The sequence below is a fragment of the Arvicanthis niloticus genome, chromosome 5, assembly GCF_011762505.2.
Source record: "Arvicanthis niloticus isolate mArvNil1 chromosome 5, mArvNil1.pat.X, whole genome shotgun sequence".
In the NCBI taxonomy this organism is placed as follows: Eukaryota; Metazoa; Chordata; class Mammalia; order Rodentia; family Muridae; genus Arvicanthis; species Arvicanthis niloticus.
This window is the reverse complement of record NC_047662.1, coordinates 17,121,548-17,133,792: the sequence shown is the minus strand read 5'-3', so window position 1 is coordinate 17,133,792 and position 12,245 is coordinate 17,121,548. Positions and strand designations below refer to the sequence as shown.

Below are 12,245 nucleotides of genomic sequence, written 5' to 3'. Positions count from 1 at the left end.
TGCCCCCTGTCCATGATCTTTCTCAATACCGCTCTGCCTCCATTCTAACTGGTCTCGGCCAGAGACTCTGATGAGGATCCGGAGTCTGTTCCTAAGAAGGGCTGAGTCAGTACCAAACCGACCTCCTTACCTGACAATATTAAGCAATAATGGTTTGGACGACTAAATACCAGAAGACCATTATTTCAGGGGAAAAACGGCAGGGACCAATGCCCAGGATGTGACATTATGTCCTAAGGTACTGATTAGTACCTAAATCACAAATCCACTCCCATGGTTCCAGAACATAACTGAATGACACTTGGCACCAGGATGGGGTTGTTGGCAAAGGCACTGAGAAGCTGGCCTGTCCTGTGCCTAGGAATGTCCTTCTGATCTGAGTGGTAGCTTCACAAATACAAGTGTGTGTGTGTGTGTGTGTGTGTGTGTGTGTGTATGAATATATTGTCTAGAACTAGTGACCTGAGGCACAGAAAGGGTTAAATGCAGTAAAACATTGTAGAGCTGCTTCTGTGAGTAAAACAAAGACATTCCCAATAGAAACATGGACCAGCAATTAAGAATGCGTGTTGCTCTTACAGAGGACCGGAGCTAGGTTCCCAGCACCCATGTGGGGTGGCTTACAAGAGCCTTCAACTCCAGCTCCAGGGGATCTGGCACATGCACACACACACACACACACACACACACACACACACACACACATGCATGCACATACACTCACTCATGCATTTAACTCTTCCCACTGAAGACCAATTCTAAACAGAGCAAAGGGATCTTGCTTTGAGCACCTGGCTTCCAGCTCTTCAATACTTTGGATGGGTCCATGACCTTGAACCCAGACCACACTCTCATCTGACCTTGCCCACCCTCTCCTTCCACCTGAGTCCCGCATCCCTACCTGGCACAAAAGAGTTGGTAAGGCAGGTGCCGATGGCCAGTACTAAAAATGGTGAGATCATGGTGTACCCCGAGATCCGTCCCTCACTGGAGCCCAGATGGGTGGGAAGAGGGGGGTAGGCAGTGTCAGTCGTTAATTGACGTTCCAATCCTAGAAGTTAGAAAAGAAGAAAAAAGGTGTGTGGGTGCACCCCTGGGGCAGTTTCTTCTTTCCTGTCTTTGTTCCTTGATTCTTTCGGCAAGAACTTGTTGAGTACCAAAAAGCCGTTGTTGGGTCACCACCCTGGGAAGAAAACCACGCACACAGTTGTGTAAGCATAAATGAATCTATATTGCAAACAGATACCACCCCATTTGCTGGGTGCCCGACCTGCCTGCCCTGAGACAGGCTTCTCATGCTATACTTTTGACAGAGGTCAGAGTTGGGGGTCTCTCGGAGGGCCGTGATCCAGCTAGCCCTAGAACCAGCCCAGAGTCTCTTGTAATTCTGAAAGCTCTCAGGTGATGTCTGCCTGCTGCTCACTCAATAGATGACACACCAAGAAGTAAAGCCGACAACTAAGTCCACAGCCTTCTGACCCACCCCTGTGCCTCACAAGGCAGGGATAAAAGCCTGAGTTTCTTCACAAGGATATTTGTACCCAGGACACCAATATTTACCCCATTCTCTTCAACAACTCGCCAGTTTTTGGTAAGCGATTATAAACAGAAGTATCTATGTAGCCCAGACTGGCTGAGGATAACCTTGAACTCCTGACCCTCCTGCCCATGTCCTTCCCATGCTGGTATCACCAGGCAATGCCTCAGCAACTGACTTCTTTTGATTTTTTTTTTTTTTTAATGATCTTCACTTAATTTTCCCAAAATTATTTTCATTTTTGTTTGTTTTTGTTCTGTTTCTTTGTTTTGATGTTGTTGTTTTGGTCAATGCTGGGACCAAACCTCACACAAGCTAGACAACTTTGGCTCAGATGCCTTGATCTGGGCTTGCATATCCTCCCTAATGACCAACATGCTAATGACCAACATGCTAATGACCAACATGCTAAGCATCTTCCCATGGGCTCCTCGGCCGTGTGTACACCTTCTACAATGGCGTATCTGTTGAGACATTCTGCCTTGGAGCTGAGGGATAGCTTAGCCATTAAAAGCACATGCTAAACTTGATGCCTGGAACCTATGGCGGAAGAAGGGAACTGACTTTGAAAGTTGTCCCCTGGGACTGTGGAGGTGACTCGGAGGGTAAAGGCACCTGGCTCAAGCCTGATGAAGTGGTTCAATGCCCTGAACAGAACCCACAAGGTAGCCGGGCAGTGGTGGCACATGCCTTTAATCCCAGCGCTTGGGAGGCAGAGGCAGGCGGATGGGAGGCAGAGGCAGGAGGATTTCTGAGTTCGAGGCCAGCCTGGTCTACAGAGTGAGTTCCAGGACAGCCAGGGCTACACAGAGAAACCCTGTCTCGAAAAACCAAAAAAAAAAAAAAAAAAAAAAAAAAAAAAAAAAAAAAAAACCAAAAAACCCCAAAACAAAAACAAACAAACAAAAAAAAACCCCACAAGGTAGAAGGAAGGAATCAATTCTCACATCGTTCCCTGCCCTTCCTTCCTGCATTTGCCATGGCTCTCCTGAACTCATACACACAAAACAACAACAACAACACATTTGAAGAATACTTTGCTCCCCCAACCTCCATGCTGGGGATCAAACCCAGGGCCTTCATACAGCTGAGATATATACCTTCAGCCTACTTGAAAAATATTTTTCAAAGAAGGAATCTTTTTTTTTTTTTTTTTTTTTAAACGACTGAAGGAAACAGAACAAACATTAATTGGTGGTTTGCTCTGGGTGGCAAGACCAGGAATAATTATTTCCTCTTATAAATTTGTTTCCAAGTTGTCTAAAATCAGTGTATGAACAGCTTAAGCCTGTTTTTAACTGGGCTCATGTTGTCATGTTGTCACGGGACAGGGCGACAGGCAGCTAGCTTCAGGATGCCCAAACGTCTGGGTCGGATGTTAGGGAAGGAGATGCGGGTTTTCAATATCAAGAGTTTCGTTAGAAATAATGGGACCAGGTCAGTACAAGCCAGGATGTGCTTACCCCATTTGTTATGGGAAACAGAAATTACAGAAATTCCACTGTGAGGAAGGACAGAGAAGCCACCAATTTACCACCAGAATAAGGAACTTTAAAGGTAAGGCTCTGGGTGAAGGAAGGGTGGGTAGAGATTGGGAGGAAATGTCTTCCATCTAGTGTCTAACTGCACCGAACTCTGAGGTCTATTTCAGGTGATTGCTAAACTTAAAAAACAATTTTTTTTTTTTTCTGGCCAGGGAGGTAGGTAGCTCAGTAGGTAAAAGTGCTTGCTGCCAAGATTGCTGATGGCCCCGGGTTCGATCCCCAGGGCCCACATAGTGGAAGGAGAGAACCCAACTCCTGAAAATTGTTCTTTGACCTCCAGACAGGTAAAATGGCACACCACCCGCGGTCCCCACCCACCACCCCCACATAAGCACACACAGTGAAAACATTGTGTGCATACCATATGCGTGTGTTCATATGCACACGTATACAGATTGCTATCTATGGAGGCCAGAGGTCAATGCTGAGTGAGCCCGTCCACTGCTCTCCATAATGGTTTCCCGGAGGGGTCTCTCAACTAAAAGTCGTATTAGACTGTCTGGGTGGCAAGCCCCAGGAATCCTCCTGTCTCCACGCTCCCCATCATTACTAGGGCTATAAGCATGCACCACCACGTATGGCTTTTCATGTTCCCCACTGGATGCTAGGTGCCCAGGCTTTTGTCCTCACCCATTCTACAGCGTGAGCTTTGCCCACTGAGGAAAACAATTCTAATTTTTTGTTTTTGTTTTTTTGAGACAGTTTCTCCCTGTAGCCCTGGCTGTCCTAGAACTCACTCTGTAGACCAGGCTGGCCTCGAACTCAGAGATCCACCTGCCTCTGTCTCCCAAGTGCTGAGATCCAAGGTATACACCATCACTAACCCGTTGTCTGCATTTTTTATTCTACTGTAGATGCCAAATAGTTTCATAGCACATCCTAACATCAGAAAGTCATGAAGCTGATTGAAACAAACTATGACTGCACTATAATATTATTCACAGTAAATAGTTATAAAATATAAAGTCACCTCTTTCAGATGAACGTTAACACATTTCCTGCAACTTCACACTGCCTCAATGGTTGGTACCCACTTTCCTGTTTTCAAAATAACTCTTTCCTGGTCCATCCCAGCCACTACACTAGCCACCTCCACACCAACGGTTCTCAACCTTCCTAAAACTGAGACCCCTAATACAGTCCTTCATGCTGTGAGGACCCCAATCATAAAATCATTTGTTGCTATTTCATAACTGTAAATGTCTACTGTTATGAATGTAATGTAAGTCTCTGATATGCAGGATGTCTGATACATGATCCCCAAAGGGGCCCAGACCCACAGGTTGAGAACTGATGGTCTAAGGTTTCCCCCTCGCTTATCTGTGCTCCAATGGGGGGCTGGGGTGGTCATTCATCATCAGAAGAGTGTCCCCAGATACAACTTTGGGCACTTGGCATCACCCACCGCAGCTAAGCACCACCCGGCTGCCACGGGGCCCCTTTGACTCCACAGCGACTGTTGTTTCCTGTCTCCATCCCAGCACACACTGTTGAGAACTCATGGTTGACAGTACCTCACGTGCCCCTCCCCACGTGTGGCTGAGCCAGGAAAGCCGGAACCATGGGCACACATGGACGCCAATGGCACAGCCACGCAAGTTGCAGCGCCCCTTTGTTTGGGTACTAGGTACAGAGAGAGCGGAATAAGACAGGACAACGGTGTCAGTGGGACTTCTGAGGTGCAGGAGCCATCTGTTTACTGTTGAGGTGCTAGCTCTGCCTGTGGGCTTAGCTTGAAAATGGAATGGTCTCTCGCTTTACGGTATGGAGAATTCTCTGCATGTGTGTTGCTGTCTCTAAGGTCAGAGCTGCTGTCAACCTGAGACTGTCCGGTATGGGATTTCCACTGGGGTTCTTGCTAATAACTTCTGCAGCAAGGAAAGAGGAAACAACTGTCTCTCACGACTGACGAGAAGACCACGGTGTAGAGAGGAGACATAATTAGCCTGTGCGTACGAACAAGCAGGTGGCAAAGCTGAACCTTGACCACAAAGCTTTTTTGATTCTAGAAATAACAGCAAGATTACTATGGTAACCCCAACCCCTCCATTTCCTCAAGTGTAGAGCAAAGGCTTTGAAGTCTGACACAAGAATAGAGTCCTCCAGTGCTGCCATGATTAGGGGAGGCCCGCCTTGCCACCTAAGCCTGTATGGTCTCCTTGTAAGCAAGCAGTCTCCACTGCTAAATCCAGCTTCCCTGATTGGTCCTCTAGCATCATGTGACCGGCACTGAGATCAAATGAGACCTCAGCAGATAAAGGTACTTGCCACCACACCTGATGACCTGAGTTCATTCAGTACCTGGAACCCACATGGTGGGAGAGAGAAAAACCTGCAAGTTGTCCCCTGATCTCACACAAGCACTGTGACATGTGCGTACCTACGATGTCTCACGTACAAAATCAATATAAATAAGTTTAAATTAATATAAGGGCCTGAGAGATGGCTCGGTGGTTAAGAGCACTGGCTGCTCTTGCAGAGGACCTGAGTTCAATCCCCAGCACCCACATGGCAGCTCACAACCATCTGCAACTCTAAGGACACCAGACAAACGTGATGCACAAACGGAAGCACTCAAACGCATAAAATAAAATCTTTATATAAAGAAAGTTAGCAAAAAAGAAAAAAGAAAGAAAAAGAAAAGAAAAAAAGAAAGTTAGCATGGCAGTGGTGGTGCACACCTTTAATATCAGCACTTGGGAGGCAGAGACAGGTGGATCTATGAGTTTGAGGCTAGCCTGGTCTACAGAGTAAGTTCCAGGACTCTTGTCTCAGAAAAACCAACCGCCATAAAGAAAGCCATTGATTAGCGGGAAGAGTCGCTATCTGTGCAGTGCGGACTCTGCTCGTGAGCTCAGTAGCTCTCTGCTCTCCTGGTACTTTGACTGATCAGCAGATAGAACTTAGACAGGTTTTGTGACATTTATAGCTATGTTTTTCTCTCATGGGGTGGGGGTGTCTGGAGGGGTGTTACCATACATGCCTCGGTTTCTTTAATGCTACTGTAAAGAAATACCATGGTTTTTTGTTTGTTTGTTTGTTTTTACATTTTGACCTTACATGCTGAACTCACTTAAATTCTAAATCATGTGTGTACATGTGGGGATTCCTTGGCATTTTCTATGTAGACACACATGTAATTTACTAAGAGTTTAAGGGGTAGCAAGACAATTCTGACGGTAAAGGCACTTGCTGCCAAAGCCTGATGACCCGAGTTCGATCCCAGGGAACCACAGGATGGAAGAAAGAGAACTGATATCTGAAAGGTTCCTCTGACCTTGGCACGAGGATGAGTACACTCAAGGTCGCACAGAGAGAGAGAGAGAGAGAGAGAGAGAGAGAGAGAGAGAGAGAGAGAGAGAGAGAGAGGAGATAGGAGCACATAACACAGTAAATAAAATGTAACGACTTTTTAAGAAGTTTAACTCTTTCCTTTCTAAGCCTGTGACTTTTCCCACTGTCTTCCCTCCTTGCTTCGCTCCACTGATCAGTAGGTACTTCTAGTGTGAGGAGGAATAGAAAAGACAAAAACAAACATTTCTTCCCTGTTTCTCATTGTAGGGTAAAAGAATTCATCTGTCAGCACCGAGGTGACATTTGGAAGAGTGAGGTGGAGTGGATTTTGTTGGGGACGACTCAGGGTCTTGGATCTGATGCGATCGGTTTGAGGTGTCATTGGGAAAGACAGACAGCTGGAGTTGAGACTGGCAGGTCTTGGCTAGAGGTAAAACATTTGGGATCAAGGGTGTCCGGCGGCTGTTACAACCTTGATGAGACTGGACATGATGGCCTGAGAGGGGACAGGCATAAGAGACAGGGTAGCAGCACTCAGAAAGCCAGGCTGAAAAGACCCTGGTTTTTTTTTTTCTCCCTCTTCTGCCATCTCCCACCTTTCTTGCTTCTAGATAGAACCCCAGGCCTCACATAGGCTAAGAAGCTGCTCTGGTGCCCCCCCACCCCCCAAAGAATTGTTTTACCTTGGCAAAATGGGCAAAAGCCTTATGCTAAAACCTTACAGAAGGGCTGGGGAGATGGCTCAGCGGTTAAGAGCACTCACTGGCTGCTCTTCGAGAGGCCCTGAGTTCAAATCCCAGCAACCACATGGAGGCTCACAACCTCTGACGCCCTCTTCGGGTGTGCATGAAGACAAAGCCCTCATATACATTAAACAAACAAACAATCTTAAGAAAAAAAAAAAAAAAGACCTTACAGAAGCCATTATGGATAAACACAATTCTCTGTAACGCTTGGTGTATTACTCAGCAAGCTCTTGTCCATAATAAGAACACGTCAGTAACATAACGCTCAGTCTACAGAGGTGATGTATCAGTCTTAGCAAAAGTAGCTGTCAAGCATGCATCGTGGACAGGGCCTGAGGAAGGACCACAAGGGATCAAACACTGTGGGGTGATAAGGGCAAAAGGGACGGGGAAGGCAAGGCTTGGAGACTGAGGAGAGGCACTTGTGGCCTGGGAATTCAGTCCACTTTCTCTGCACCTAGCATCCAAAACAAAGGAAGGAGGGGAACTACTAAGAGGGCCTGGCAGCCTGCATGGCTCGTCTGAGGGTCTGGAAACTGCAGACCCAGGCAGTGAAGGTCTTTTTGCACCCTGAGCCTGAAGGCTACAGTGAGCTCAGACTGGGATGCTGACCTCTGGCCTCGGGCCTTGCAATGAGATAACCTGACTGGGAGATAAATCTGTGTGGCACTGGGGGGGGGGGGAACCCCAGGAAATCCTTCAGCCTCTTGCCTCTGCTCAGATGCCTCCCTTCCCCCACCCCATAGGCTTCAGGCAGCTCAGGGTGAAAGACTCTGGTGGGCCCAGTCTGAGGGAATCCTGGCTTCTCACCACCCATTGTTGGAGTGGATGCTGGTGCATAGTCCCCTCCTACTGCCTAGCCTGGCCTCTCTGCCCAGCTCCCAGATACGTGATCTAATTATTTAGGACAAGAATGCAATGGTTCCAGCTGGGCTGTGACTTTGGGTGAGGGAGCAGCTACTTGGCAGGCCAGAAGAGAGGCTTCGAGGCTGGGCCTGGGCCCTGACAATGGCATTGAGGCAGTGGCTCCGGAGTTTGGCGGAATGCCAATCTCCGCCTGGTGTCAACAGAGCCAGGAGAATCTGGAAGACAGGACTGACGATGCTCTCATTACCAGGCACCTGAGAACTCACACGGCCCCTCAGCCACAGCTTCTCCTGACCTCACAAGACAGTTCAGAGAACTGAGCTGAGGTCCAGCTGACAAGCACTTACATACCCAGGCAGGCTCCACCATTCGCTTCTCCAGGGGAGGGGATGGCCCTCATCTGGCCTCAGTTTCCCCACCAGAGACAAGAGAGAGAATAGTGTCCGTCTTTTTTCTATCCTACATGAACAGTCACTTGGGGCAGGGCACTTGGTAGGGGCAGGGGTTAGGGTCTCCTACCTGAGTGGCCTGGCCAGGCGACAGGTGAAGAAACATAGCAGGCCCAAGACCAGCAGGAACAGAAGGAGGCTACCAACTGCTGTGACCACCATGTCCAGAGTGGGCAACGGGAGGGCCATCTTGGAGTGAAGAGAGCCTTCAGATGTGATTGTCACACTAACCCACTAGCCGAATGAAGCCTGGGGTCAGTGGCTGTGACCTGGCCTCACTCCCTATTTAATCCCCTGGGATTAGGCAGGAAGGATGAGATGGGGCCCACAAGGTTTCCCTCCCCCACCCCAGTCCCGGAAGAGGTTTATGGGGAGGGCAAATACTATGCACTCAGCTTTGTTCATTCACTCCCCCCTCTAGGTCATTTGCTGAGCACCTGATGTATACCCAACTCTGTTCTAGGTTCTAGAGAGATTACTGACCAGCCAGGGTAGACAAAGCACCTACTATGTGCCAGGCACTTGGTGAGATAAAAGCTAAAAAGGCCAGAGGTATGGCCCACAGGCCCAGAATGCAGAATGCTCTGGGCTCCATCATAAGTCAGGCGTGATGGCATTTGCCTGTCATTCCAGTATTTGGGAGTGGGAGGCGGGAAGGTCAAGAGTTCAAGGTTATCCTCAGCTAGTGTGTTGTCAACAGACTCCAGAATCACCCAGGAGACTGGCCTTTGAGTGTGCCCGTAGGGGATTATCAAGATTAAATTGAATTTTGGTGATCTGCTGACACCATTCCCAGGCCAGAGTCCTAGGTAAGATGGAGAGAGAATTGCTTGCTGGGAGTTCAATGTAATTAGGTGCTTCCAGCTCCTGCTGCCTTTACTTCCCCACCACAAAGCTCTGTGCCTAGAACTGTGAGCTAAAATTAACCCTTGGTTTTTGTTTGTTTTCTGAGACAGGGTTTCTCCCTGTAGCCCTGGCTGTCCTGGAACTCACTCTGCAGACCAGGCTGGCCTCGAACTCAGAAATCCGCCTGCCTCTGCCTTCCAAGTGCTGGGATTAAAGGCGTGCGCCACCACTGCCCAGCAACACTTCCTTTCTTAAGTTGCTTTTGCCAGGATATTTTATCGCAAGCAACAGTGAAAGAAGCTAAGACTTCTACACAGTGAGGCCCTGTCTCAGAAATCCCAAAGTTAGAAAATTAATAATCAATAAAGTTCAGAAAGAAAGGAAGGCGGATGAGGCCTGCAGCAGCCGTTGCCACCTTTACCCCATCCACAAGGCAGAGAGACATCTAGAATAAAGTACCTACTGGGTGTCCAACACCATGGGAACCAAGTATTAGCGTCTCCATTTGCAGACGAGGAAACAGGTACAATGGTAGGAATGGAATTTGAACCCAAAGCTTCCAGCCTCGGAACTAGAACAGCACCAGGCCTGTCAGGCTCAAAGCTGTCAGTCATCTGTGAATCCTCTCAGGCTGGAGGTAGGGACTAATGACTATCTGAGGGATTGCCTGTCTCCTAGCTAGCTTCTTATGGCATCCTGTACTGCCAGCACACTGATAACGGTCCCATCTCACAGCCTGAAAAATGGAGGCTCCGAGTCTCTCAGTCCCTACATACACATGTGCGTGTGTACACACACAAAACACATAAATAAAAAATACAGTGAACATTTTAAAGAGTCATAGTGGCCCTTGCTCTGTATCTGCCTCCTCTTGCAGTCGGGGGGGGGGGGGGGTTTTGTCTTGGCTTACAGACAATTCCACTGGGCTCCTCCCAGGAATCTGGAAACAGCTTACAACATTACCTGCCACCAGGTGCCAGCCAACCTGGCATAGAAGAGGGATTGCTTGGCTACCCCCTCTCTCGAGCTTCTCTTCCTCTTTCTTTCTGTCCTCCTCTTTTCCAGATCCCCTTTCCTTTCCTCCTCCTGCGGAAAAAAATCTTTATACTAGGCCTATCAGCATGGTGTGATTCCTCAGTCCCCTCAGGGGACGGGGAGGGGGAAGGGGGAGGGAGAGGACATCATGGCAGGGCCTGCTAAGGTGCTCCCTTCTGCTGCATTACACCATGTCGTAAAGCATAACATTGTGAGACTTAGTGGACAGGATTAAAGGGACACTGGGGAAGATGGCTGACCTCAAGTTGAAAAAGAAGGGACAGATATAGTGACACACACCTATTGTCCCAGCATTCTGGAGCGCAGTGACTCTAGCCACCTTCCAGGCCCCCAGGAAGAACAGAGATGTCAGCTGGTGCTCGGAGCTCTCGCTGATGCTAAGGCTAGAGAAAGCATAGCACAGACAACAGCTTACAGCAGCCAATGTGCCAAGTGGTCCTGAGGAAGCTGCAGTGCCTATGAGGGGACCTGGACCTGTCTCTTGAGCAAACCAAGTGTCTTTGATAGTCCTTTCTGGCCAGGGCGTTATTCATTCACTGATGGAAGTTATTTAGGGCCACTGTGAAGGGCTCGGGGAAAGGACATGCACTGTGTAAGAGTGGGCTGTGGTCAGATCCAAGAGGAACTTCCGTAGATGGGGGTTAAGCCAGACGCTGGAGGGACAGAGCAAGCTTCAGGTCTCCAGCAGCTGACACCCCTTCTTGGCAGGAAACAGACATAGGAGCACAGGGTTGAGAGAGGGCATTGAGTCTTTAGGCCTTGGAGAGAACACCAGCCATCTGGGAACACCCTCAACCTCAGTACAGCTGTAGACTGTCCTCCCTGTTCTGGAAAGGTCTCTGAAGTCCACCCAGAGACTCTTCTTGTTCCTTTGCACTTTCCCCCTCAGCTCTGCCTGCCAGCTTTCCTTACCCCAAGCCCAACCAGGCATCACCTCCTAACATGGCATGAATGTCTCTGCCCTTGGGCAGTCCGTGGCTGGAGAGGCCGGGGCAGCAGCCAGGAAAGGCCTGCTAGGCCAACAGTGGGTGTTAGAAGAGGCAGCCTGGCAGCATGAGGGCAACCCCAGGCCAGGCTGCAGGGGTGAACCTTGTGCCCCTCAAGCTGGATAACCTGAGGTGAGAAATCTCACCCCTCTGGCACCAGGCAACTCCCTTGTGGAGTTAAGAGTCTGAGAGAGACTCAGGGTTGCCCTAAAGATTCCGACCATTTTACATGCAAGCAAGGGCTCAACTTGAACATGGGACCAGCAGGTGTGAGGGGTTGTGGGGCAGTGGGAAGACAGAATGAGGGAGACAGAGGAGAACAGAACTGGGTGGACACATGGTAGTGTATGCCTGCATGCATGTACACACACACACACACACACACACACACACACACACACACACACACACACGTGCATACAGCTTGCCCACATGCCTGCTCACCTGAGACTGAAATGGTCTTTCCTGCTCTACAATGCTCAAAGTTCAGTATCTGGATCGAGTCAGGTCACAGGTCCCCATCCCCTGTCCCATCTCATTTACACTGGAAAGAGACAAGCCCCAGGTAGTGCGAGGCTCTTGCCTGTTTTAGAGAACTGACTAATTAGGGTCATATAAAAGGTCACCAGAGAGCCCCGGCAGTGTGGCTCTCTGGTTAGAGGGGCAGCCAGGATGATTGGAAGCTGAGAGGCAGGACAAAAGGAATTTCAGCCAGGGGCAGTGGCCAAGCAGCCAGCAGTTGTCTGACGACAGAGCAGCCTGGAGCAGCCCCAAGGGAGTCAAAGCAGGACCTGGCTTGTGCCTTCACTCACCCTTGTCACCAGCTCTATTTCATAAGTCAGGGCGTGGCTGCCAGAGCTGGAAATCAGAAGGCACTGGGCATGAGGTCTGGGGCCATCTGAGGCTCACTCACTGGGACC

General features: G+C 49.1%; 1 protein-coding gene across 2 annotated transcripts in view; it reads right to left on the bottom strand.

The window, feature by feature from the left end:
• Positions 1-12,245, bottom strand: part of Alpl (alkaline phosphatase, biomineralization associated) — a 52,321-nt gene that overhangs the window by 15,800 nt on the left and 24,276 nt on the right. For both annotated transcript variants that reach the window (XM_034503300.2, XM_076933928.1), the window contains exon 2: positions 902-1,051. In XM_034503300.2, the coding sequence (XP_034359191.1) occupies positions 902-962 (61 nt within the window). In that variant the 5' untranslated portion in view covers positions 963-1,051. The remainder of the gene's footprint in view (positions 1-901; positions 1,052-12,245) is intronic.